Below are 24,961 nucleotides of genomic sequence, written 5' to 3'. Positions count from 1 at the left end.
GGGGAGACCTCATCACCCTCTACAACTACCTGAAAGGAGGTTGTAGAGAGATGGGGGCTGACCTCTTCTCCCTGGTGACAAGTGATAGGACAAGAGGAAACGGGTTCAAGTTATGTCAGGGGAGGTTTAGATTGGATATTAGGAGACATTTTTTCACTGAAAGGGTTATTAAACATTGGAATAGGCTGCCCAGGGAGGTGGTGGATTCACCATCTCTGGAGGTGTTTAAAAAAAGGGTAGATGGGGCACTGAGGGACATGGTTTAGAAGTGGCTCTTGTCAGGGTAGGTTAAAGGTTGGACTCGATGATCTTAAAGATCCCTTTCAACCTCAGCAATTCTATGATTCTAATAATCAATTTTAACTCCTGATTGGATGTTTGTTTCCCTAGATTTAGATGTGTGCAGCTAGACACACAGAGTTGCTCAAGTAAGGCGCTTGCTTTCATTTCATAAACTAGCTATTATAAGAGTGATGGTGCTTGGGGGTGGTAGGAAGCTAAAGAATATAGTACTTCGGCAGAAAAATCTATTCTTTGCTACATCTCTCTCATAGGACAAGGATTTATTTTTAAAGGGTAAGAAAGCTCATCTCTTGGGGAAAGTATACTCCTCCAAAGTGCAATTTTTTGGTTTTTGTGTTTAGGTTTTTTTTAAAATGTCTTAATGAAGTTAGCTTTTAGGTAGGTAATGTTTTGGAGGTTTCTTTGAGATCCTGACTTTTGTAATCAGAAACAAAATACGGCATAAAGTAACTCATTTCTTGCTAGCTTCCACAAACCAGGCAGTAAAACTTAAAGGCTACTAAACCACATAAACTTAGACTGAAATTTGCCTTCATAAAGGTGGAATCGAGGAATCTTCATTCATGTAAGATTTGTATAAAGTGAGTATATTCTGTATGTAACAGTAAAAACTGTAGGAAGACAGTAATTGTCTATTGTGTTTTTTCTAGTCCTAGTTTGTCTTTTACAAAGGAAATGCATACAAATCTTAGCAAAACTTATCTATTTAAATAGTGAAGTCTTTGCTGTTTTTTTTCTTTCACTGGTTACATGAAAGCCAATTCACCATTTCCATGAGAGCAAGAGAGGTGTTGATTATCTTTCTTGTCTTTGAATAGTGGTATGCCTGAGTAGTTAGCTTTCCATATGTCTTTGAAACATACCAGTAAAATTTTTCAACAAATAAATGTCAGTCCTTTTCAAAATTCTTATTTGACTTGCATATTCTTCAGCTTTTTTTAATTCCGTGACTCGAGAGCAATTGAAAGCAGATTGTTTATTCATGCTCTGACTGTAGCAGGAAGGAAATAAGAACACTTCATGTAATTACCACAAAGTGCATCAATTATAGTTTTAATAATATTTTGGATTTCGTTATCAGGCGTGCTTGAAACCTACTGCATTTTGCTGACTTCTTTTCCTAGTGTTTTTTCCACTTTAGGATATCCAGCTATTGGGCTTCTTCCTGTGCTCAAAGTGCTTATGCCACATTAAAAATAAGCATAAGCAGAAGGCTGGCCATATATCTGTTTCCATCAATCTGCTCCCTCAATAGCATGAAGAAAGAGAGGACAGACTTAGTGGTATGTTTGGAAGACTTCTTCAAGTAATGGGCTGAAAATAGAGGTCCCTTTGCATGGTATGGCAATTTATATGCCATGCCTGTTAACGTTTAAAAGTGCATCTTCATTTGATATTAGTGTGTAGTAGGCCTGTCCACAGTTAGGATCCAGCCTCAGCCAAGAGGTGAGCACCTCTCCACTGGTTTTGTGTGGTGTCGGTAAGATTAGTCTGCAATTTAAATTAATAATATATTCACAAAATATTAAATTAATAATCGATTTTGCACTAATGTGGTGCAGCTTAAAAATGTACCACCAACCCCCACAAAAAACCCTCGCAAAACCACCACCCAAACAACAAAAAAACCCAAGAGGAAATCTCATGGGTCTTACTTGTACTGCTGCAGCTGAGACACCACGATCAAACCTTTCTTGTTCCCAGATTTTCAGACTGAATTCCCTGGCCTCTTTCTGTGTGCCTGGCGGGTGCCGAACACTTGGCAAGCCAGGTATGGGAGTGGTAACACAGTGCTGGGCTCCTGCTTCCCATTTTCCTTCTATCTCTTGACAAAGGAATGACAATTCTTAGTCGTTGTCAATACTGTCCATGTCCTTGTTAATCTGGGATTGTGTCACTGTGGATGTGACCATTTGCAAACTAGCGCTAGCATGGGATACTACAGCCTATTTAATGCATTCCTAGTGTGCAGCTCAGCTAAACTGCTGCCGGGAGATGAGCACTGTTTTTAATAAGCTTTCAGGCCGACAAGCTTTAATACAGTTGGAATGGAGCTTCCTGGGACCTGGACTCTTCCCAAGGATACCTGCTGCCAGGTTTGGGATTAGCAGGAACATTAAAGATGTTCCTTTAACAATAAATGAGGAGAAGCCACTGCCAGGGTGTTTTTTTGGTAGACAACAACTTAGTTACTTTCCAGGCGCTGGCTGTGAATCACTTAAGCATGTGCTTTAGGCAAGGTTAAATATATGGAACTTTCACCCTGCCAATTTACCATTTTCCACATTAGAGCTCTTGAATCCAAGGATGTCTCCCTCATCAAAATTCAAGGATTACTTCAGAAATACAGGAATGCCCTTTGCTCCTGCTCTAGTGCTTACAAAACTGTAATTTGAAGGAATAAACCTGAATGCTTAAAAACAAATAGCAGGAAAAGCTGTGCACATTACTTGGAAGAAGTTAGGAGCTTTTAGAAGCGGGGTGCTCTTCTACCCTGTTTAAGTATATAAACAGATAATAGGCATTATTTCCCAAAAGGTGTTGTAGTGGCTTATTGGTGATTTGCTTCAAAGGAGAAAAATAAAACAACAAAACCAAACCAAACCCAACCCAAACCCCATCACTCTTTTGGTTGTCAGCTGTTCCATTTCCCAAGATTTTTGTTTCCAAGGAGTTTTTCATTATGTAAGTGTGTGCTTTCACAAGATCACAAAAGAACAATGTGTCTGGCAGAACCTTGTTTTCTTGAATAGGCTGTAATTACATGCTTTCCTGTAAGTTGTAATTTTCTATAATTCTAAATATTCTATAGTTAAAATAACATTATCTAGTGTTTCTTAATACTGCTATTTGCAGGGAACATGACTGCTCCCTTGGCTACCTTTCTGAGCATTTTCTTTGTTTTAAACTTTCAAACCAGTAACTAATTGAAGTGTAGAAATGATCAGAAGAGACTGCAAAACTAAGTATTTGATGCTCATGCCACTGACTTTAAAAAGAAAAAAAGACAATCCCCAAAAAACCCTCGAACTTCTTAAAAAAAAAAAAAAAAAAAAACAAAAAAAACAAACAAAAAACAAACAAACAAAAACCAAAACTGCTGTGCAAATGAGAATCCTTTTGGCTTGCTTTCTTCTTGGTCATTGTTGTTGGCAATGGCCTATTATGTCAAACTCTTAATTGAGTAATATCTGACAGCTTTGTACAAATGCAGATTTGAAGCTAGAAATAAAGAGTATATTGCTGCAGTACTACCAGCCTTCCAATCCGAAAAGTAGAAGGCATACCAGTTAGAGATCTTTGAATTCACCATAGAGAAGCCTGTAGAGATAGATAAAATCATGTGCTTCATATACGCAAATCATTCTGTGGCTGCTCTCTTTGAAAGGTCATAGTAATCAGGGCAGGTTCGTGAGGGGAAAAAACCAAATGTCACTCCCATCTTCAAGAAGGGCAAGAAGGAGGATCTGGGAAATTATATGCCAGTCACTCTTACCTTGATCACTGGGAAGGTGATGGATCAAATCCTCCTGGAAGCCATTTCCAAGCATTTGAAAGACATGAAGGTGATTGGGAGTAGTCAGCATGGATTTATGAAGGCGCAATCATGCTTAGCCAACCTGAAAGCCTTCAATGACTAGCTGCATGGATGGGGGAAGAGCAGTGGATGTTGCTTATCTCTACTTTAGTAAGGCTTTCAACACTACATCCCATAACATACTTTCAGAGAAGCTAACGAAGTACAGACTAGGTAAGTGCACAGTGAAATGAGGCTGATTGAAAACTGGCTGAGCTGATGGGCTCAGAGGATTGTGATCAGTGCCATGAAGTTGAGCTGGCCACCAGTCACTAATGGAGTGTCCCAAGGGCTGGTACCGAGTTCAGTGCCGTTTAACATTGACATTATTGACCTGGACGATGGGACAGAGTGCACCCTCAACAAGTTGGCAGCTGATTTCCAGAGGTGCCTTCCAATCTCAGCCTTTCTGTGAATATGTTATATCTTCACCATTTAAACTGTCTTGAAAACTTCAATTATTGCTTTTTCAAAATCTAAAATCCAGCTTGTGACAAATCAATAGAAGAGAAGCCATGAGAGGGGAGGGGAAGCAGGAGCAGGTGAGAGTAAGAAGAATATGAAAGATCAAATAGCTCATATGGAATAAAGGAACAGTGTGAAGAAAGCAGTGAAATACAAAACCTTTTCAGTGAAGGAGAACGTTTTTATGATGTATCTTGACTGCAGCGTAGTTTTCTTTTCCTGGGGAAAAAAGGTGATGTATCACTAAAAGGTTTTTTTGGAAGCAGTGTGGTCATACAATGAAATATATGTTACTGTTGGATCATCAAATTGTAACCAACTTTGGGTATGAAGCACTCCTGTAACAGCAGTATCTCTAGAAAGAGATACCCAAGTCTTGAGAGATTAAAAAAAAATCTGCCAATTCTAAGTGTTACAGATTCATATTTTTAGACCTCTCTTGAATTTAGCCCTACATCTATTCTTGGCTGGAATACTATGCCTATTTTGCTAAAGATAGCACTGAAATCAAATGGAAAAGATAAATGAAAATACAATATTCAGTCTGTTTCTCCAGTTGTATTTGGGTCTTCATTGCAAGACTTCCTGATGATTTTGTAAATTGGCCATCTTTACAGATAGTGAACAGATTTTTTTAATTCATACACCACCTCCATTCAAGCAATTCTTGAATATGAATGTAATCTTTCATGGCTTTTTACAGGTTGATCATCTTTAACCTCAGATCTTATAAGCAAGTGCAAGGTCATTTAACAAGTTTTAAGTAAGTATTGTGAAAGGGTAGGATAAAAATCCAAGATTTATGATAATGTGAACAGAATGATGAACAGATACACCTGAGAATTAAGCAGCCAATGTTTAGCAAAAATGGAAAATCAATCCTGAAAGTTCTTGATAATCATTTACCACACGATACTATTAGTTTCCCGTTTATAGTAAGATGAAATGCTGAATATGGAACTTTTCATAGATGTCTGTATGATTGCAAGTAAAAAGCTTGTTTATAAACTTGATTCAAATGAAAATAGAGGTGCAAGGAGAGGTCAGAAATCTCACAATTGCAAGAGTGTTTTCCAAAGCCACTTCTTTTAGACTACTGCTTTTATTCAAAGCCACGTTTGTTTGATGGTCAAGTCCAACCTTGTATGAGTATCATAAAGATGAGTAATGTTTTTTAGCCTTTCATTATCTTCTGCAGGTGTTTCCAAAGGGTCTGACTATATTGGTTTGTTTGGTGTGCTGACTTCTGCTTTGTTTGTTGGATCTTAAATTTAGTTTATCAACAGCTTTCTTGCTTCATAGCTCAGTAATTTTTTTTTCCGTAAATAATTCTTAAAATAATTAATCCTCTGCGGTGATAAAAGCTGAGTCACAACCTTGTCATTTACAACTGACAGTGATACTGGAAACGCTTTTTTGCTCTATTCATGAACATATCTTGTTTTGAAACTACAATAAACAGTCTTTGAAGTTTAAATGGAAGCTCCAGGTGGAGCAATGCATATATTAGAACAACTTTGCTAATTTACCTAGCCAATAATGTGACCAAACCTAGACAGACTTACTTTTAGACTGTTATTGGCTAGAGGAAATGCAGGTAAAGCTTCTGAATTTGGAGTTCTGTGTTCAGTGGAAACTTCTATATCAAAGTGCGAGATGCAAAAAAGAAATGGAAAAAGTAAAGCTGCTTATTTAACCACCAGATATCTTAGGGACAAGTGAGTACAACACAGATGAGTATTTCGAAGCATAGAATTGCACTACCTGATTATTCATGTTTTAGTGAGATGTTTTTCACTTACTTGCTACAGAACTGCCAGACACAAGCAGCAGTGGAAGCAGAGTATTTTTTCCTGACATTTCTATGTTATTGAAAAGCAAATAATTTTTAACCTGTGATCTTGGCCCAGTTAACAGGTAGTGAAGAACTGTTGCAACAAGGGAAAGTAACTCATAGTTTTTCTTCATACAGCATAAATGCTGTTGTGAAGAGTACTGCTCTTGTTTTCTCTGCCCTCTTTCCCCTAGAGCCCTTCGGTGCTAGATGGAATATTTCAGGACTGATCTTCATAGCCATTTACATCTTTACCTTACAGGGTATCAAATCAAGGGCAGGCCTTTTCAGTGCCTTTCATCAAGAATTAATGTCATTGTAGTGGCTTTTGAGAAGTTTGTCCTTGTTTGGTGGAACATACGTTTAATAATAGCACCAGAAGCCCATCTGTCCGCATATTGCATAGTGACTTCTAAACTGCAAACAAGGGGGTACTTTAGAGTTTGAGATAGGAGAAATGATAGCATTGCTACTACAGTATCTAGGAAAAATAGCTGAAAAAAATGCAAATGGTGTTGCATGTTCCACAATAAAAAAAACCTTTTTGCTGGTCTACCGTGTGGCTGTAGCCTGGCTGCTTAAGGAGACAAAGCTTACCCCGTGCCTGCCTCTTTTTGCGGGTTCCCCCAAGGAACATTTGTATCCGTTGGCAAATTTCAGATATGTTTGGTAAAATGGTATGGTATCAAAACAGTGAAATTCTCTCAAATTTCATGAAAAGCAGATGTCAAATAGAGGAGGACAGGCATTTTGGGAGAAATACATTGAGAGTTGCAGCAGGGCCATTTCAGTTTGGCTTGTCTGCACTCTGAAGATCACTGGTCATCCTTTGTGCTTCCCCCTCTCCCCTGGCCCTGTGCACTTGATCATCAAAACAGATGGCAGGTGGGAAAGGAGCTTGAGGATTCTGGATGGGGGAGAGAAAGGCTGGAGGGAGCTGGAATATGTGCAGTGAGAAATGCAGAAGGAAGATCTAGGACTTAGGTGCTGAGAACATGGTCTTCAAGAGCTGCACCTATCAGAGAACACCTCCTCTTGTTAAGAAGCTCCAGACTGAAAGATGTCATGATGAAAAGAACAGGTGAATTAATAATACATAAAGTATGTATAAGATTTTTTTAGAAAAAAGCTTTTTTTAAATGTTTCACTGAAGGCTTTTAACAAAGACTTCATATTTTTGTTCTTTATTGGAATTCTTGAAACCTCACGTTTCCTTTACCCCTTCCCCAAGAGAATAAGGGCTGATCAGATTGTAGTATCTTGATGCCTATAAGATTAAATCAGCCAAATTTAGTAACAGCTCCTGTTAACTGGGAAGAGTGCTTAAAAAGGCACTGCCCATTTAAAATTACCTATAATTTGTCTCTTCTGCAGGATCTCTGAATGAAACTATGGAGAATCCTATAGCAGATACATTTTCTTGGGGGCAGGGGGAATATGTAGCAAAGCAGGAAGTCCAATAATTGAATTTTTTTTTGTATTTGTTTTGTATTGCACAGGTAATATACGAAGTGTTTTGAAAAATTAATAGATGTTTCCCAAGTACTATCATATTTAACCAGAAAGTGTCAAGGATTTTTGTGATGAATGTTTTAATAAGAATGTGTAAAATGAAGAAAAGGTGTGGGGTGTGTGTTTTTGTTTTGTTTTTTTTTGTGTTTTTTTTGTGTTTTTTTTTTAATATGGAAAAACGTTTTGGAGGGGATATTTTTGATCTGCATATTGCTTACAGAAGCAATACCACTTTTTCATGTCTGTGTATATGGTGCTTTGTTATTTCTGACTATACAAGTAAAACTGGGTTACTAAAAGATTTCAAAAGGTTCAGTCAAGTATGTGACTTGTGAAGTTGTAGGACCTCCTTGTGAAAGTTACCTTCATTGTTTAACTGTTGAAAAGGCTTGAGCTTTCTATTAATAGTTCTTTATTAAGGAACTTTCACAAGAAAGTGTTTAAAAATGTGGTGTTCTGTAAGTCTTTAGTCAGATACCCAAAATTTTCTGACAGCTGAGGGGTCCCATCACTTCATATGTGTGGAACTTGGCATTTTCAGTCAGTCATAAATTCATTTAGTAGTTGTTACAGCATCAATCTCACAATCCATTTACACTGCCCTCGCAAAGGCTTCAGAAGAGAAATGAAGTTGTTTGCAAAAGGAATGTGCATTAAAGCCTGTGCTAACCTTGTTGTGTCATACAGTACAAAAAATGGGAGAGGAGGGGAGGAGGAGCAGCAGCAGGAGGACGTCAGTATTTGGATGTATGGAAAGATGATCAAATAACTGCTATTTTCTTAACAAAAATGAAGATTTGGAAGTTTTCTATATTTCACAACTATTTTTAATTGAAATATTAGAAAATATTGTGCTTTCTTCTAGTTTCTGTAGCTGAGGATTTTTGAATGCTGCAAAGGAGATACCTGACTAGCAAGTGTAGTTACTCTGTCATTTTGTCTTGAACTTGTGCATTTCTCAGAAAGCAAGATGCCCACGTGCAGGACCAGCATCCTTTATATAAAGAGGGCTCATTCCTTAAGGTGCCATTTTGTCAAATTTGGATTTGTTAAAACACTTTTGCTATTGCTTTTTTCAAGCTTAGGAATATTTTGACTTTTTTAAGTTCCAAGGCATTTAAGTAGATCGATAACTGAAGTATAATGACGTAATGAGAATCACATGGGTCTAATATAAGTGCTACATTGAGGAATATCATTCATATATAAATACCTGATGTATAGTTAATTTTTATATCTGTGTGTGTATATATATATATATAAGGATTTTTTTAATTAGTTTGAATCTGTTTTTATATTTTTAATAACAAAGGTCTTGCCGGAATCAGGTGAAATTTTGAGGATGCAAATACATTAACTGATGGACAGGCTATGCTAGATTTGTTTCTTCTCTGTAGCTTTGAACTTGTTCGTTTGTTACTAGCCTGGTTTTTAATGTGCTGGCTTTCCAAGATGGCCAGATTATAACTTTTGGTTCTGACATGAGAGGGGTATGGAGGACCAGAAGCTCTTTGATCACAAATGTACCTTTGAAGTAAGCTTAGTCAATAAAAACCCTGCAGTAAGATTTAGTAAAAACCTTGGAGTGTGATTTTTAGAAACACTTAAGTGCAGTTTGCAATTTCAGTTTTGTTGTTTTTTTAGTACTGAATACCTTGTTAAGGTTATGGCAAAGTTATCACCGTGTAAAATGCTGTGGAAGATGGGAATATACATTGTTCAAAATCCAGGAAATAGCCATAATAATTGTTTTGTATGCATCCTGCTGTTGAAAGAAAATGCAATGATCTATATGAATGATCTATACTGATAATACAGAGGAAAAATTGAAAAGATGATAAGAAAGGGGGCCTACAGGAAAGCTGGGAAGGGACTCTATTAGGGAGTGTAGTGATAGGACATGGGGTAACAGTTTCAAACTGAAAGAGGGGAGATTTAGATTGGATATAAGGAAGAAATTCTTTCCTGTGAGGGTGGTGAGGCACTGGAACAGGTTGCCCAGGGAAGCTGTGGATGCCCCATCCCTGGAATTGTTCAAGGCCGGGCTGGATGGGGCTTTGAGCAGCCTGGTCTAGTGGGAGGTGTCCCTGCCCATGGCAGGGGGTTGGAACTAGATGATCTTTAATGTCCCTTCCAACCCAAACCATTCTATGATTCTATAAAATATTCCTTTGATTAAATCTGAGCAGTTTTGAAGTAGTTTGTGAAAAATTCGCCTCATAAACAGGGCACCCTTATTCCATATAAAAGCTTGCTCTGTATGAACTCCCAACTTCACCTGACTTGCTTTGAACACGAGTGGCACAAAACATAATCTGTGGGGCATTGTTTGAAATATTGTGTGTGTTCTGTGAACAAAGGTGCTTTAACAGCCACTGGAAAGTGCATGGTAATAAATTGTGCCGGATTTACCTTTTTTATTTTTTCCTAGAGAGTTGGGCAAAGAGGAACCTTATGAAATTCAACAAGGGCAAGTGTAGGGTGCTGCACCTGGGGAGGAATAACCCCATGCACCAGTACAGGTTGGGGGCTGACCTGCTGGAGAGCAGCTCAGCTGAAAGAGACCTGGGAGTCCTGGTGGACAACAGGATGACCATGAGCCAGCAATGTGCCCTGGTGGCCAAGAAGGCCAAGGGCATCCTGGGGTGCATCAAGAAGAGTGTGGCCAGCAGGTGGAGGGAGGTCATCCTCCCCCTCTACTCTGCCTTGGTGAGGCCGCACCTGGAGTACTGTGTCCAGTTCTGGGCTCCCCGGTTCAAGAAGGACAGGGAACTGCTGGAGAGGGTGCAGCAAAGGGCTACCAAGATGATTAGGGGACTGGAACACCTCTCTGATGAAGAAAGGCTGAGGGATTTGGGTCTCTTCAGTCTGGAAAAAAGATGGCCGAGGGGGGACCTTATCAACACTTATAAATACTTAAAGGGTGGGTGTCAGGAGGATGGGGCCAGGCTCTTTTCAGTGGTGCCCGGGGACAGGACAAGAGGTAATGGGCACAAACTTGAGCACAGGAAGTTCCACCTAAACATGAGGAGGACCTTCTTTACCCTGAGGGTGGCAGAGCACTGGCACAGGCTGCCCAGAGAGGTGGTGGAGTCTCCAACTCTGGAGACATTCAAAACCCGCCTGGACGCGTTCCTGTGCAACCTGCTTTGGGTGACCCTGCTCTGGCAGGGGGGTTGGACTAGATGATCTCCAGAGGTCCCTTCCAACCCTATGATTCTATGATTCATCCAGAACAGGAGAAGTTATGTATTAGTCAATACTGGTGGGGTGATCTGGGGGTGATGAGTGTACTATTTAAATGAAAAACAAAAATAAAATAGGGCTGTTAAGGAAAATGGCATGGGCTACCACAACTGCATGCAAACCAAAGAGTAAATAAGGCGGTTTTCTTCCTTTGTGTGAAAGTACAAAGTTACCTGTGGAAGCTGCTCCACTGAAATGAGTGAGCAAAAACGGTACTCAGTGTTTTTATTACCCATTCAAAATCCTCACTTGTGGGGCAGAACTCTAAATTGAAAAAGGAGACAGAATTATATCCAGAATAACATATAGTACCTAAAAAACAGTTTTAGTGCAAGCTCTCTCTTCCCTTGCATTTGATCCTGCTCTGATGTGCCCACAGCATCCAGAGGCATCCTGACCTATGGATGGAGTAATCGCTTGTGTAGCAAAACCCACAGGAAATATACTTCTCCATGACTATTTGTTTTAATGTATTAAGTCTGTTATTACACCTTTGAATGATGTGTTAATGATATTTGACATGTTAGATTTTCCTAATATAATAGTGTTTTTGCCTATGATAACCACCTTTCCTTCCTTGGAGACTTAGTACAGAAAGTCATGCACTGCAACTTGTCCTGATGTATGTTTTTAGCAAGTGGGAGAGTTGGCCTGAAAAGTGTAATTAGTGGGGTTTTTTTTCCCTTTTAATTCAGTTCCAACGCAAGTGATAGAAAAGCCTGTCTATTAGGCTATGTGTACAGGCTTTAATAAGTTACATTGCCTCAAGTTGGCAGTAATTGAGTGACAGCAACGGGAAGAAATTCTTGGAGCCTGTTCAGAGCATAAAAATGTAATAGTGAGGCCAACAACTTTCATCAGGCTGAAACAGAGATAAAATATGGTGATGGTAACTAGCAGAAGGCCTCCCTGGCATAGATACAGCATCCCTCTGTCTTCTATCCTATCCAAATACTTTCTGTACTTTTAAAATTTTTAGAGCATGTGTGCTTTGGTAATCTACGTTTTTATTTTTGTTTGGTTGTTACTGGTAATTTTAACGGTTCCTGATTTTAATGAGAATTTTATTTAGATGCTTGATTTATCTTTTTAAAACAGCTTTGAGATGTTCTTTGTAAGAAGATAATTAACAGGAAGTATTAAATTAAAATAGTTTTTCTTAATTTTCCAGTGCTTTTCACAATTCATGTGTTTTTTAATTAAAAAAAAGACTTTAATGTTCAGATTTAATACATGTTGAGTTCTGGGGAGCTATTGTTTGTGTTTGTGGTGGTCTTTTGATAATAATTTCTTTTAAAGCCTCAAATCAGTTAATAAATGCAACTGAAATTATCTTAATTGTGAATTGCACATCTTTGAATTCAAGGAAATAAATTAACTTTAGAAAAAGTGCTGATACTATTATTTGAATCTGGTTGTATTGACACTTCCATTGTGCTAAAGTACTATTTAGCATTGAAGTTGTCAGTTTTGTTCAAAGTGGAAAGAGAATGGAATTATTTTCTTTAACCATAAAATGTTTTAAAAAATCAGTTCCAATCCCTAAGAATGCAATAGGGGAGCATCTCACCTTGATAATAAGGATGTGTTTTGGTTTATGTTATTACTTGAAGATCAACAAGGTTGTTAAGACAGATGTACTTTAAGAAGCATAAATGTTTTATGGGTCACAGACCCTGAGATGGGGGTGTGAATTTTGCAAGGCTAGCTGAAGGCTAGTAGCACAGTTTTTCTTCTCAGAGAACCTAACTGGGGAGTGATTAAACCACATCAGTACATTAAGATTTCTAATGCTGTGTCACAAAAGTGCTCTTCCAAGCAGGCTACAATTTGCCTTTGCAGTTGTCTTTCAAAACCTTTTTGATTTTTTTTCTCATGCCACTGTATGACAAACTTCACAGCAAACACTTTTAACTTATTTGTATTTCATGCTTTTTGGGCACTTGCGTGCAAACAGCTGGAGAAGATGTATTTTTTTGTATGATTGCAGGGTTGTGCATTTGAATCTGTTCCTGTATTGTATAATATAATACTTTGAAGTCTAAAATATTAAAAAGTCATTCATTCTAAATCTTAATAGAATCATTGTTGAGGCCATGATTGCAAAAGCAAAATAATTTAGGGATAAAAGCACTTTGCTTAGTATTGTTCTCTTAAACTGCCTTTTTTTTTTTCCTTTAAATCAATTGGTTTTAATGAAAACCGATGTTACACTTTTTTCAATTATCTTGTCTCATCACAGGTAGAAATGGATAGGACAGCCAGTTCTGAAAATTGGTGGCACAGCCATTAATGATGCACAAATTAGTGGTTAACAAAAGTCACAGATGTGACTCACCCCATCACTGTGAACTCTCTACTGAATAATGTTTTAGCAGCCCAACTCTTCAGTATGGGATTATCCAAATGGAAATTGGTTAGGATGACACTAAAACCTTCTTTGAAAGGTGCGTTAGTGCAAGGTACTGCATGTGGGTTGGGGCAATCCCAAGCACAAACATAGGATGGGTAGAGAATGGATTGAGAGCAGCCCTGAGGAGAGGGACTCAACATGAGCCAGCAGTGCACAATCATAGCCCAGAAAGCAACCACATCCGGGGCTGCATCAAAAGAAGTGTGGCCAGCAGGTCGAGGGAGGTGATTCTGCCCCTCTGCTCTGCTCTCGTGAGACCCCACCTGGAGTACTGTATCCAGCTCTGGAGCCCTCAGCACAAGAAGGACACGGACCTGTTAGAGTAGGTCCAGAGGAGGGCCACGAAGATGATCCGAGGGCTGGAGCACCCCTCCTGTGAGGAAAGGCTGAGAGAGCTGGGGTTGTTCAGCCTGGAGAAGAGAAGGCTCCAGGGAGACCTTATAGCAGCATTCCACTACCTAAAGGGGGCCTGCAGGAAGGATGGGGAGGGACTCTTTATCAGGGAGGGTAGTGATAGGACGAGGGGTAACAGTTTCAAACTGAAAGAGGGGAGATTTAGATTAGATATCAGGAAGAAATTCTTTCCTGTGAGGGTGGTGAGGCACTGGAACAGGTTGCCCAGAGAAGCTGTGGATGCCCCATCCCTGGAAGTGTTCAAGGCCAGGCTGGATGGGGCTTTGAGCAGCCTGGTCTAGTGGGAGGTGTCCCTGCCCATGGCAGGGGGGTTGGAACTAGATGATCTTCAAGGTCCCTTTCAACCTAAAATGTTCTCTGATTCTATTAAAATGGAGGTATAAAGACGGTGAGCCTGTTCATAAATATGCATGGGATGACTGCAAACATTTAATAAGTGGGGAGGAAAAGGTAGCATTTACATTATAATACTGTACATAATTCAAAGGATCTTTTGTTACTTATTGATAGGTATGTTTAAAATCAACCTTTGAAAACTAACAAGTTCAGAAACAGCCTAGTAGCAAAAAATATGTGTAGTAATAGTTCATACAGACCTGGTTTGATGCTAAAAGTAATTTGTATGAAAGATCACGGTGGCTAAGTTGTCCAAAAATGCCTTTTTTTTTTTTTCCTCATTGCTTTGATGAGTAAAACTTGGTGGAAGGAGGACCCAACAGCAGAATGCCTTTCCCGGAGTATGAGAAAATGTCCTTCAATTTCTAGACATCTATTATGCGGACATAGAATAAGTAATCATCTCCCGCTCCTATGAATAACTTGCTGTGAGCAACAGGAATGCTGTCGTCTTTTTTTTTTTTTTTTGATACGATCACATCTCATCAAGACGTAGATTGGTATAATTTTCATGTTGTTTGCATTTTTTATCTTCAAAATAGAAAACCAAATAAGTTCTAAAGTTTGAGTTTCCCCTCTGAACGAACACAAAACATCTTCGGTGTACGTTAGGAAGCAGTATGTGACTGCAGTGTTTGTTCAAATGGGACAATGATTTAAAAAAGGAAAAAAGCAGCAATCCTGCAGAAAAAATGTTAAGGTTACAAGCCATGCATTTTCTTCACGTGAATCAATAGCCTTACACAGTGAGGCAAACCCAGATACCATACTGGGGTTGTATAAAGTGGAAGATGCTGTGCAAGGCTTGTAAAATGATCCCTCTGCTGATCCCAAGAGAAACCTTGGCAGGAGCAGTGTGTGCGTAATTTGGAGCACTCCAATTCAAACAAATAGGTGGCCCAAGGCAGTACAGCTAGAGGAAAGCAAGAAGAACAATTGTACGTGCAGAAGAAATAACCTACTAGGAAACACTGAGCAGAAGAGTGTTCTTTTAACGTAGGTGATAGGACTGAAGAGAGATGTAGATCTTCAGAAGTGTAAGAAGTCTTTGTGGTGAAGGAGTGGGTGTCTGATCTTTCTGTTGATGTGTAAGAGGCAATGAGAGTAACCTCATTTGTTGTGTTAGAAGCAGCAGAAAAACCCTGCAATAAAGAAGAGTGGAAGAGCATAGATTGCCTGGGAATTGTGCAGCCTTCATCACCAGAGACTTTAGGATCCAGGTGAACAGAGAGTGGTTATCGTGTGTCAGGTCAGACAGATGGAAGAAGGTGACTGCCTGAAGTTCTTCGTAGATCTATAAACCCGTTTGTATAGCCTCTGGGTTTTTAGTGCCTTTGTTTGAAATGAGCCTCCTTCTTAGGATTTCTGTTTGCACTTTGCAAATAACGATTAAATTAGAAGTACCTAAAAACATTTCAGTGAGGATCTTTGTTCTCTCTTCAGTAGTAATAGTGATTAAATGCACAAGATTAGGATTTATCCAGAAATCACACAAGGAGTCCTACAAAGCCAGATCTAGGACAAGATAAGATTTGGTGCTGTGCCATGGCTGCTGAGGCCATCCATCCCTGAGAATGGATTATTCCCCTGCTGCTGAGGTGGGCTGTTGGTGGGGGGTGGGGAAGGGTGATTTTTCTTAAATTTTGTTCTATGGGGTTGTCAGAAAGTTATTTTGTTGATCTCAAGTACTCAGCTGTACATCACTGCATGGCTCTTCACATTCAGTTTAGGACCATAACAGCTTTCTCATTTGCATTTGTCTCGCATGAGCAAATTATTTTACTTGAAAGCAAAAGTACATATGCCTCTATTAGAACAAAAATGAGTGACTTAAAAAGGTTGATCATTTGTAGTTACAAAAAAATTGATAGCTGTTTTTAAGTAATGTGTTTTCAGAACACAATATAAAAATTGCTGAAAGGTTTTTCTTTGCTCGCTCAGCCCAAGTGATTTGAATAACCACTTTAAACTTTAATTTTCTCTGGATAATGAAAATTTAACTCAAATGTAACAAACTGAATTTTGTCCAGATTTCTCCCTTCTGTTTCTAATGACTGCTTATTTGTCTTTGCAAATAAATGTCTAATATGTAATGAGCTGCCCAAAGAGACAAATGTGGGGAGTAGGTTTTTTTTCCAGATGGTGGACTTGAGTCAGATATCTAACAAGAATCTCGGACCTGCCTTTGGACTGTTGTTTGTGGGCTTGAATGTTTCTCAGGGAGTCCCAAAATGCTTGTGTTTTAGTAACTTCAGTACTGTCCCTATACAGCTTTCTGGTAGATACTCCCCTATTGAATTTAAATACTGATTAATGGTCTTGTTTGGAAAATTCTTTCAACTAACAATGTTGTTCCAAGCTACTAATGCAATGATTTTAGGAATGGGAACCTTCAGAATTAACACCTCTGATTTAAAATTTAATTTTTTAATCTTTAACTGTGATATTATATCTCTATACAGTGATGTAACTGTATCAATATTTTTGTCCATATTAAGAATCTTCTGTTTCAAGCAGAGCTGTTTCAGTGAAGGGCCTTTGAGCCTAGAAAGAGGTGAACTGCTGTAAATGGTTATTCCAGATCGACTGAGGTTTTTTTTAATTTTATTTTGTGGCTTTAGAAGATTCTTACATGGATTTCTGAATTGTCTGTATTTTAAAATATTTTCTGTAAATTCTGAGAGTAAAAAATAATCTGAGTGTGAATCAAGCTGCAGCTACTTATTTTGCTAACCAGTACTGTCTCATCTCTTCATGCTTTCTCTTCTCATCTGTACCTACCTTGAACGTAGGTAGAAGATCTTTGGGGCAGGAATCAAAATTGAATGCTTCGTGAGCTGTGTGCCCACATAACTGCATTTTTTTTTTTTTAAATGTTGAAGCAATACTTACCTGGAGTGTTTGCCTTTATTAAAGAAAACAAAAAGGGGTGGTGGTGGTGTGGGACACAAGTTCTTCTGCACATCACTGAGGTAATGCAACACAAGTTGGATCTGTTGTTATTGCTGTTGGAAAGATAACGGGATATGTATTACCTCTTTGATCACAGTCAAGCTATGACATTTTCTTACGTCTTTAACCTGCTCTCAGAGAAGAGATGCAACGCCTCAAATTCCTTTCACATATTTTGTGTGTGGATTGTACGGTTTTGGAGATCCATGTTGGAGCCTTTCATGAGCAGTAGTAAATAAGTTTCTCAAGGCAGTTTTTTGCTGGATTATTAATTTTCTTGCACCTTGTTTTACACAGTATGAATTACTACTAGATCAGTATGAAATTGTGGTCTTTTGTCTCTTTGAATGTGTTTACACCAGAGCCTGATAGATTCGGGAAGACTTGAGAATTTCCCAGAATGTGTGTTTGGTAAATCACACTAAGATATTAGCATTTATTTTATTACTGTTTCGGTAGCCTAAACTGTCTTGCTGGGGTACTCTTCAGATCAATTTAAACTGGGAAATCAGAGCAAGAGCTGTAACTCAGCCTTATTATAACTCTTGCAGTTCACAACTGAATAGGAGCCCCTGTTTTGTCCAGGATTTACAGTATGAGTGGGTACCTAAATCACTCCATTTCAAAACAAGTCTAGCATCAATTTTCAGCTTCAGTTGTGAATTTCCAGACTTTCCCCCTCCCCCTCAAAATAAGCGCTGCAGGTTTGATTTATATAGTGTCTTAGCACTGTTTCTAATCAGCTGAACTCTAGCTCAATTCTTTAACTCAACTCCCTAGTAAAAGGAAGGGAAGCCAGGGAGAAAAATAATGTAAAGGCAATGCTTTCCAGTTTTGCAGCTGTCTGAATTGATATACACTTGTAAATAGGAAAAACTTAGATGATTTTTCTCTCCGATATAAAGTGATATGGTAACGTTTAATCTGCATTTCACTCAGATTTTTTTTTAATGTAAAACATGTCTGCAAATGTGCCTAGTGACCCTGGGCAAAACACCTTGTAGAGCTTGCATCCTGTGCCTGTGCTGGGGGTGCAGGGTGGTGGGCAGCAATGGAACTGCCTCTTGCCAAAAGGATCTAGGGCAATTTTGGTAGAAATCTTGGCAGCTCGGCGACTGCCAGCTCCTGTGGGTTGAGGGCAGGCACCAGGGTGTCAGTCAGGGGACGTGGTGCTGGAGCACAGAAGTGCCGAAAAGAAACATGAGGAAGATGCAGTCAGGGAAAACCTGTGTCTGGGGCCTTGCACAGCTTTACCGTGACAGAGAAACTTGTCATTTTTATCAAAACAAATTTGGTTTGAAACTGGCAAAACAAAGCTTAACTAACTTTTCAGAGACTAATGTTTAGGTTTATCGTGGTATATGTATTGTATATTTATTTTTTTTTCCACAGAAACCTGCTAATATTTTAGTTATGGGTGAAGGTCCTGAGCGAGGAAGAGTAAAAATTGGTATGTTTACATCTTTGATAAGTCCCAGTGTAGCATTTAAGTTAGAATGTTCTGAAGGTGCGGTTGTACCACTTAAAGTAGTCATTGTAATACTAGTACGTGCCTGGGCACATTGCCTAAATGCTGTTTTCTGAGTGACTGGCTTCTTGATATTAGCCCCGTGCACCAGTTGTGATGATGAAATGCTGTAGCCTCATCAATGAAAAGTGGAAAATGTCATTATGTTTTGTTTAAGTGGGGGTTTGTGTGGGGTGGGGGATTTTGATATGGGGATTAAGATGAGAGCTAGCTAGGGGAAAGGAGGAGAAAGAAATGGGATTTTAGAATTTCCTCCATTTACCCCTGTAATGCCATGACATTATCTTGCTGCTGCTTATAAAATCTAAATAGGGACCTACTCATTACTACAAACCTTAAATTTTATAACGGAATCAAAGGTGTTATTTAGCCTACAAAATGTTCTTGAAAGGGTAGACAGGTCCCTTGGAGATAAATGCAAGGGATCTTAAAGTCCAGAAAACACAGTAATCCAGTCAAAATGCTTAGTGAGAACAACTGCTAAATGCTCAAACTGGGGTGTACCAGGGTAGGAGGGACCCAACACTTCCCCCGCTATTGTAACATTTTCTGGTGGGAGTTACTGCTCACAGTGAGAGGATAGTTTGTAGATCTACAGTTGTTTTAAATTAAAGTAAATAAATAAATAAAAATTAACCGTAGCCTAACAGTAATAAGCTATGCCACGCTGTGTGTTAGCACGGCAGTGCTTTGATAGCAGATTGCTAATGCACAGCCTACTTATATTTGCTGTGGTAATGCAGCCCCGTAGCTCATCTTTTTCACTTCCCTCTGTTTCCTTTACAAGATTATTCTTCTGCATTGTTGCTCTGTACTCTTACTGTTTTGTTTAGCTGAACTATATTGTTAATCACTAGTATAATGATTTGGGGTAGGATTTTCTTGTAGCGTTCAGTGCTGCTCTAGTCCTTCCCTCGCCCTTCGAAATCCAAGGAGGGGACGGGCCAGGACTGAACACTTCTGCAGATCCTACCCTGAAAGCTTTTAATGCCCTTCCGAGGTTTAAGGTTGACAGTAGAGCTTGAGGTCGTCTCTGTACAAAACAGGTACAGCATGGACAGCGGAAGGGAAAATTGGTTCCTATTACTTTTATTCTTCACGGAGCGGTTGCTTCCAAAACTGAGAATGTAGGTCATCCTCTGGGCACGTTCACGTTCAACTGTGGTGGTGATATTTGGTGTACACAACTACTTGCTAGTAATTGCACGTAGACCACCCATTTATTTCTTAATTGATAGCATTGAATTAATTTGGGAATAGATTTAAAGCACAACTAAATTTAGTCAGACTGTTAATGGACAGGTGAAAGATTCTGTATCGGACCACCAGTCCTCTGAGCCATCCGTTCCCAGCGAGGGAAGAGGGAGGGGGACCCTGGATTTCTAAGTGTGTTATCAATGTAGGTTAATAAATGTAGATGTCTTTTTTTCTTATTTTCTTAAGATATTAGCACAGCAGTAAAAGAATGCAGAAGTTATACCCATACCAAGGGCTTCCACTTTTCCAGTGTAACTAATTTTTCTAAAAAATACATAACTGGTATTTAACTTAAAATAATTTTTATAGGCTTTTTGTGTCATTTTGAGTCATAAAATCACTTTCTGACAACAATTTTCCTTATTTTTCATAGTTACTAGTGACTTGATCGTATCTTGAGTAATGAATATTTTCATGTAGATAACTGTAAAACGTTTCTCTTTTTAAATGCATAAAACCAATCATAAATAGGAATGCATATGAAAAAAATTAAGGATTGTGTAGTCAAATTAGAGACCCATATTTACACTGCAGTTTTCCCTCAACCAGTGGGCTATAGCGTGTAGGTCCCTCAGAATGGCTACTCATCTCATCTCATTCGAGTCTTTCTCAGCACGTGTATATCCCTGCACCACAGAGTCCTCCTTCCTTGGGATTTGGGGATTGGTGGGTCGGGAACGCGATTTGGTGGGAGAAGGTGCATATTTTAGTCTCTGCCCATTTTTTCCTGTATCACTTACATTTGGTAATTCAGACAGCTGTCCGGGCAGTCGTATACCACCAATTCTAAAAAGCAGTTTTTAATGATATAAGGGCCCCAAACAGAATTTTAAAATCATAGCCTAAATGGTATTTAGTACTGGTGTCCTGATACCGGAGATACATCTTGACAGAAGATTAGCAGGGAGGCAGGTGCTGTGGGCTTAGTTGCTGGTTTTGTGTGAAGGAAATCTTGCTACAGCTAACTTCGTGAGGAGGGAGCTTTTGTGATGTGCATGTATGTATTATAAATCATTCTAACCTCTGCAGAACTTGCGTTTTGCTCACATTTAAAATGCTGCTTCTTGAAAGACCATCCTGTAATAACGGAATATCTTACCGGAGAATATCAGGTGAAATAAGTCAGGATTTACCAGTGTCCTGAGAGAAGTGAGTTGATGCGCTTTTTCAGAACAATGGTTAATTCCTTGTTCTTAACAGCTCATGTTAGTAATGATTTATAATGATATACTTTATAGGTGGTGACATCCAGTAACTTCTATAAAAGTTTTAAGAAAACATGCTCACAGAATTCCTATCCGCTACAGTCTGCGTTTGTCTTTTATTTAGCCAAGTGATGGTAGCACTAACAAGTAAACTCAATCAGTTTGTTTAAAACAAAACAAAAAATATTGAAGTTGGTTGTTTTCCTCAAATTTTAAAGCTTCTCTCTTTGAATTTTGCAGCTGACATGGGCTTTGCCCGATTATTTAATTCACCTCTGAAGCCTTTAGCAGACTTGGATCCGGTAGTTGTAACGTTCTGGTATCGCGCTCCAGAGCTGCTTCTTGGAGCAAGGCATTATACCAAAGCTATTGGTAAGTAAATTGGATGAAAGGTTACTATTTTGTTCTTTATGCAAAGCGTACCCAAATATTGAAGCATTGATAAATAGGACAAAGGAGAGTAGCTGAGTTAAAGGTACGTTACTGATTTTTAAGGAAATACTAAACTTTGACAAACTGTTTAGTTTACTATGGTCTCTGGCTAGATGTAGGAATGAAATATTTCTGGGTTTTGGCTGCAGATGCCCTGCGATGCAATGTAATTTTATATGGCTTTCACACAAGATTTTTGTAAGTGCTGTTAGAGATTGTACAAAATATGGATGTATCTTTGAACTATTAATAGAATCCATATGATGATGAGGCACAGTGCATTGATTTTATTGTAGAGGTTTTTACCTAGTGTAATACATACACGATCTAAGGAATGTACAGAATGGAGAATATATTGGCTGCACTGGAACTACGCTGTAAAAATAAGCCACATTTTAGTCTCAGTCTTTTTCAAAGCACAAGTGCGAATAGGAATTGCTTGAAGTAGTGAGATGGCTGGATGGGCTGTCCCAAAGAGTGGTGGTCAATGGAGTTAAATCCAGCCGGCGGCCGATCACAAGTGGTGTCCCTGAGGGCGCAGTGTTGGGACCATTTCTGTTTAACATCTTTATTGATGACCTTGATAAGGACATAGAGTGTATCATCAGCAAGTTTGCAGATGACACGAAGCTAGGCGGGAGTGTTGATCTACATGAGGATAGGGAGGCTCTACAGAGAGACTTGGGTAGATTGGATCGATGGGCCAATGCTAATGGAATGTGCTTCAACAAGGCCAAGTGCCGGGTCCTGCACTTGGGCCACGACAACCCCATGCATCACCACAGGCTTGGGGAAGTGTGGCTGGAGAGCTGCCTGGCAGAAAAGGACCTGGGGGTTCTAATTGACAAGCGGCTGAACATGAGCCAGCAGTGTGCCCAGGTGGCCAAGAAAGCCAATGGCATCCTGGCTTGTATTAGAAATAGTGTGACCAGCAGAATGAGGGAGGTGATTGTCCCCCTGTACTCAACACTGGTGTGGCCACACCTTGAGTATTGTGTCCAGTTCTGGGCACCTCAATATGAGAGAGATAACGAGGTGCTGGAGCGAGTGCAGAGGAGGGCAACGAAGCTGGTGAAGGGCCTGGAGAATAAATCTTATGAGAAGCGATTGAAGGAGCTGGGACTGTTTAGTTTGAGGAAGAGGAGGCTGGGGGGAGACCTCATCACTACAACTGTCATCTCTACAACTACTTGAAAGGCGATTGTAGAGAGGTTGGTGCTGGTCTCTTCTCACAGGTAATTAGCGATAGAACAAGAGGGAATGGGTTCAAGCTGCAGCAGGGTAGGTTTAGGCTGGACATAAGGAAAAAATTCTTCACAGAAAGAGTGGTCAGACACTGGAATAGGCTGCCCAGGGAGGTGGTGGAGTCACCATCCCTGAGTGTGTTTAAGACTCGTTTAGATGTGGTGTTAGGGGATATGGTTTAGGGGAGAACTTTGTAGAGTGGGGTTGATGGTTGGACTCGATGATCCCAAGGGTCTTTTCCAACCTAAATGATTCTATGATTCTATGTGATCAGAGTCATGCAACAGGCTGAGCCGTGATGCTACATCAGACATACCCAGAAAAACCCAAAGCCTCACAGAACGCAGACACTGTGAGGACGGCATTAGTTACATCAGCTTAATGCTGCATCCTCCTCATCACTTAATTCATACTTACCGGCCTGAATTTTAACAGCTTTGCCATAGTGCGGTTGACTTCGCTCTGCCATCTCTGCTCTTCCCAGTTCGGGGTGAGGGATGGCAGAGGGCAGGAGCGGCTGTGGGAGGGTCGCCTTTAGGGGATGTGAACAACTTTGCCACGGAAATGAGGGAGACTGGAGGGAAGAGGACTGGGAATTTTTTCTCTTGCTGGCTGGTTTGAAAGTTTTATGTTCAAGCGTGGCAACCATTTCTGGGGAAATAACTTCCCCTGCAGCGCCCCACTGACTTTGCCCAAAGGTGGAGGCTGGATGTCGGCATATATGTTCTTGTTTCTGTAACCTGAAATTCTTTCCTCAGTCCTCCGCCATTATTTTTTTTAAGATTGTGTCAGTGTTTTTGTCAGAAATTCTAACGTTTATGACTTAAATGTCTTTTCATTTACTTTTCTGTTAATACTATATTTCTTTTATAGAATAAACACATTTCTTTATATGTTCCTTTAAACTTTTTTTATCATATTTGCATGTTCCTTCACTTTACTGGCATTTTCTTCTGCTTGCAGCATGTGAAACTGAATGGATGGTCATAGCCTTTAGTATGTAATTTTTTTTTCCAGCATAGATGAAAACTGACTGTATACAAACACTGAGTAATGGGGTTATGCTCTCTGCATCATTTTCTTTTGTCCTTGTTCATGACCTTTTCTCGTTCATCCAAGGCTCAGTGTAGCGTTACTTTACGGAGGTTAAAAATTGCATTTTATATACTAGAAAAAAACCCAGGAAAACAACTGGGAAAATTCAGGGTATCTGATTTTGCAGATTGGGACACAACAGTTAAAACAGAAAGGGTTTTGGTTTGGTTGTGTTTTGGTTGTTTGTTTTTTTTTTTTTCTCCAATGAATGTTATCAAAAAAGGGCTGAGGTATGTGGGCATGGAGTGATTCGCTTGCAACTTTCTTTCCGCGAGGTTTTATAGATAGCATTTGGCTTATTCCGATATCACAGCTTTTCAAATTGTATTTTTTGGGTCATGTAATACTTATTAAACCCAGTGGCTGATCAGACAAGGCACGTTTCTTGGTGGGGACAGATGTTGGTTGGCTTTTCTTCATTTGTATTTTGTGTGTGGACATTTACCTGAATAGTTTCCTTTGATTTTTTTTTCTTAATCATATTAATCTTTTACAGCAATAAATGGTAACTACACTTTAAAAACACCACAAAACTTGTATGATACTCTCTCAGCTCCTGTGTAGTTACTGAATTGTGTACCTCTATCACGTACCTAAAAGGAAAAGTTATGGGAGTGTTGCACTTTGACAATAGAAACTTGAAATTTTCAATGCAGGGACCTTATCTCTGATAAGCTAACATTCTGCCTCACCAAGATGCTTTTGGAAAGCTTCATTTGATTTTTTAATTTTATTTCTGTTCTCCTTTTTTAAAGATATTTGGGCCATAGGGTGTATATTTGCAGAGCTGCTAACATCAGAGCCAATATTCCATTGTCGACAAGAAGATATCAAAACTAGTAATCCTTATCACCACGACCAGCTGGACAGAATATTCAATGTAATGGGATTTCCTGCAGGTACATACTGTATATTTTTGTTATCACTGCTGTTCAAAGAAAGGTATCTCCATTGCTTTCTTTGCATGTGAAGGTGGCAGCTGATCAAAGCAACAAAGCTGTTCAAACACAATCTTTATTTCATGAGTTATAAATCTAGAATCCAATGGTCACATTAGGTATTTTTGCATATACATGTACCAATGTTT

At 39.3% G+C, this 24,961-nt stretch overlaps 1 protein-coding gene across 7 annotated transcripts in view; it reads left to right on the top strand.

Moving 5' to 3' along the window:
- Positions 1-24,961, top strand: part of CDK8 (cyclin dependent kinase 8) — a 90,671-nt gene that overhangs the window by 47,000 nt on the left and 18,710 nt on the right. For 5 of the 7 annotated variants that reach the window (XM_074568852.1, XM_074568846.1, XM_074568834.1 and 2 more), the window contains 3 exons: positions 18,505-18,562; positions 21,343-21,474; positions 24,630-24,773. In XM_074568852.1, coding sequence (XP_074424953.1) covers positions 18,505-18,562; positions 21,343-21,474; positions 24,630-24,773 — 334 coding nt within the window. The remainder of the gene's footprint in view (positions 1-18,504; positions 18,563-21,342; positions 21,475-24,629; positions 24,774-24,961) is intronic. The other 2 variants (XM_074568870.1, XM_074568872.1) reach the window with 1 other exon arrangement.

The sequence above is a fragment of the Larus michahellis genome, chromosome 1 (genome assembly GCF_964199755.1).
Source record: "Larus michahellis chromosome 1, bLarMic1.1, whole genome shotgun sequence".
Taxonomy (NCBI): domain Eukaryota; kingdom Metazoa; phylum Chordata; class Aves; order Charadriiformes; family Laridae; genus Larus; species Larus michahellis.
Note: the sequence above shows the minus strand (reverse complement) of the source record. Positions and strands in the feature narration are given on the sequence as shown.